The 1,607-nt window shown below is 74.9% G+C and overlaps 1 protein-coding gene across 1 annotated transcript; it reads right to left on the bottom strand.

Annotated features, from left to right (window-relative positions):
* Positions 1-749: 749 nt before the first annotated feature.
* Positions 750-1,482, bottom strand: RARRES2 (retinoic acid receptor responder 2; the record flags this gene model as incomplete). The annotated part of the gene is made up of 3 exons (XM_026033707.1): positions 750-882; positions 1,125-1,229; positions 1,312-1,482. Coding segments are annotated over 3 exons (390 nt in total), but the record flags the coding sequence as incomplete, so codon positions are not given.
* Between the last annotated feature and the right edge of the window lie 125 nt (positions 1,483-1,607).

Below are 1,607 nucleotides of genomic sequence, written 5' to 3'. Positions count from 1 at the left end.
GCGCCGTGGCCGAGGAGGCGCAGCGGCAGTTCGGCGAGGCGCTGCGCGAGTGCCGCGAGCTGGCGCGCCGCGCCGACGACAGCATCGCGCAGGCCGAGCGCGCGCTGGGGCTCCGCGCCGAGCACGGCTCCTACGTGTTCTGAGGGCGCGCGCGCCGCGGCCAGTAAAGGTGGCGCCTCGCCGAGTCCCCGCTCGCTGCCTCTCTGGCGCCGCTCTCGTGTCCGTGTCCCGGCGGGGACAGGGTGGGACGGCGTGGGAAGAGGGGCTTGGAGCGTGGGGCGACGGGGACGACGGAGGGGCTGGAGCACCGATCGTGTGAGGAGAGACCGGGTCCCGGGCCCCGTTCGGCCGGGAGAGGAGAAGGCTGCGAGGGACCTGGCCGACGTGTCCAAGCGCCCGCGGGAGGATGGAGGGACGGCGCCCGTGGCGGGACACGGGCACGGGGTGAAGCACAGGCGGTTCCATCTCCACGGGAGGAAGAGCTGCTTTACTGCGAGGGCGCCCGAGCCCGGGGACAGGCTGCGGAGGCTCCGGCGCTGGGGAGCTCCCAACCCGCCTGGGTGCCCCTGGGCGCCCCGAGCTCTGGGTGCTGGAGCAGGGCTGCACTGGGGGATCCCTAGAGCTCCCTTCCGACCCCAGCGCTTCAGGGCTCTGGGATGTACTGGTGCGCGGGCAGCGTGAGGCGGGGGCGGGCGGGCAGCGGGTGCGGTGGATGCGGCGGGTGCAGCGGGCGCAGCGGGCCGGGCCGGCGCGCCCCTCCGCCGGGCGCTATTCCGGCATCCCCCTGACGAAGGCGAACATGCCGGGCAGGTAGACCGAGTCGCTGGCCCTGCCGGCCGCCTCCACCGCCTGGCACTCGGCCTCGTCGCGCTGCTTGATCTCCTGTGGGCAGAGCGCCAGGGCGCCGTGAGCCGCCCGCACGGCGGCGGCACCGCTCCGGGCGGCACCGGGCCGGGCGGCACCGGGCCGGGCGACACCGCTCCGAACGGCACCGCTCCGGGCGACACCGCGGTGGGTGACACCGCTCCAAAGGGCGGCACTCCAAATGGCACCGCTCCGGGTGACACCGCTCCGAACGGCACCGCTCCGGGCAGGACGTGCCCGCGGCGCCGCGCCGGCCTCACCTTCACGGCCAGGTGGTGGCTGGGCCCGCAGTTGTAGTACTTGTCCAGCACCTTGGGCACATCGCTGCGGTCGAACTTGAAGCAGGCCACGCACGCCGGCTTCCTCTGCGAGGCAGCGCGCCCGTCACCATCTCGTGCCCGTCCCAATGCCCGTCCCAATGCCCATCACCGCGCTCCAGGCACCCACCTTGTTTTCCACCACCCGGCAGTTCTGCTTCCTCGGGGCTCTCTTGAGGCAGTTGGTCTGCGCCAGGTTGAGCCGCAGCCGCACGAAGGTCCCCGCCGAGTCCTCCTGCGTGCGGGGCAGGGGGTGTGAGACGGGGGTCCGGCGGGGTGAGACCCCACTGCCGCGCAGGGGCTGTGCGGACAGCGCTCCCGGCCCCGCGGGGACGGCCGGCCTTGGCCTGCGCGGCCACGGGCCCGGGGCCAGGCGCCCGGGCGGCTCGGGGGGTTAATGAGTAGCCGGCCCGGCCAGCGGCGGCC

Source organism: Nothoprocta perdicaria, unplaced genomic scaffold, assembly GCF_003342845.1.
Source record: "Nothoprocta perdicaria isolate Ctin4 unplaced genomic scaffold, notPer1 scaffold_1317, whole genome shotgun sequence".
Lineage (NCBI taxonomy): Eukaryota > Metazoa > Chordata > Aves > Tinamiformes > Tinamidae > Nothoprocta > Nothoprocta perdicaria.
The sequence above is the reverse complement of the archived record's forward strand: the minus strand, read 5'-3'. Positions and strand labels throughout refer to the sequence as shown.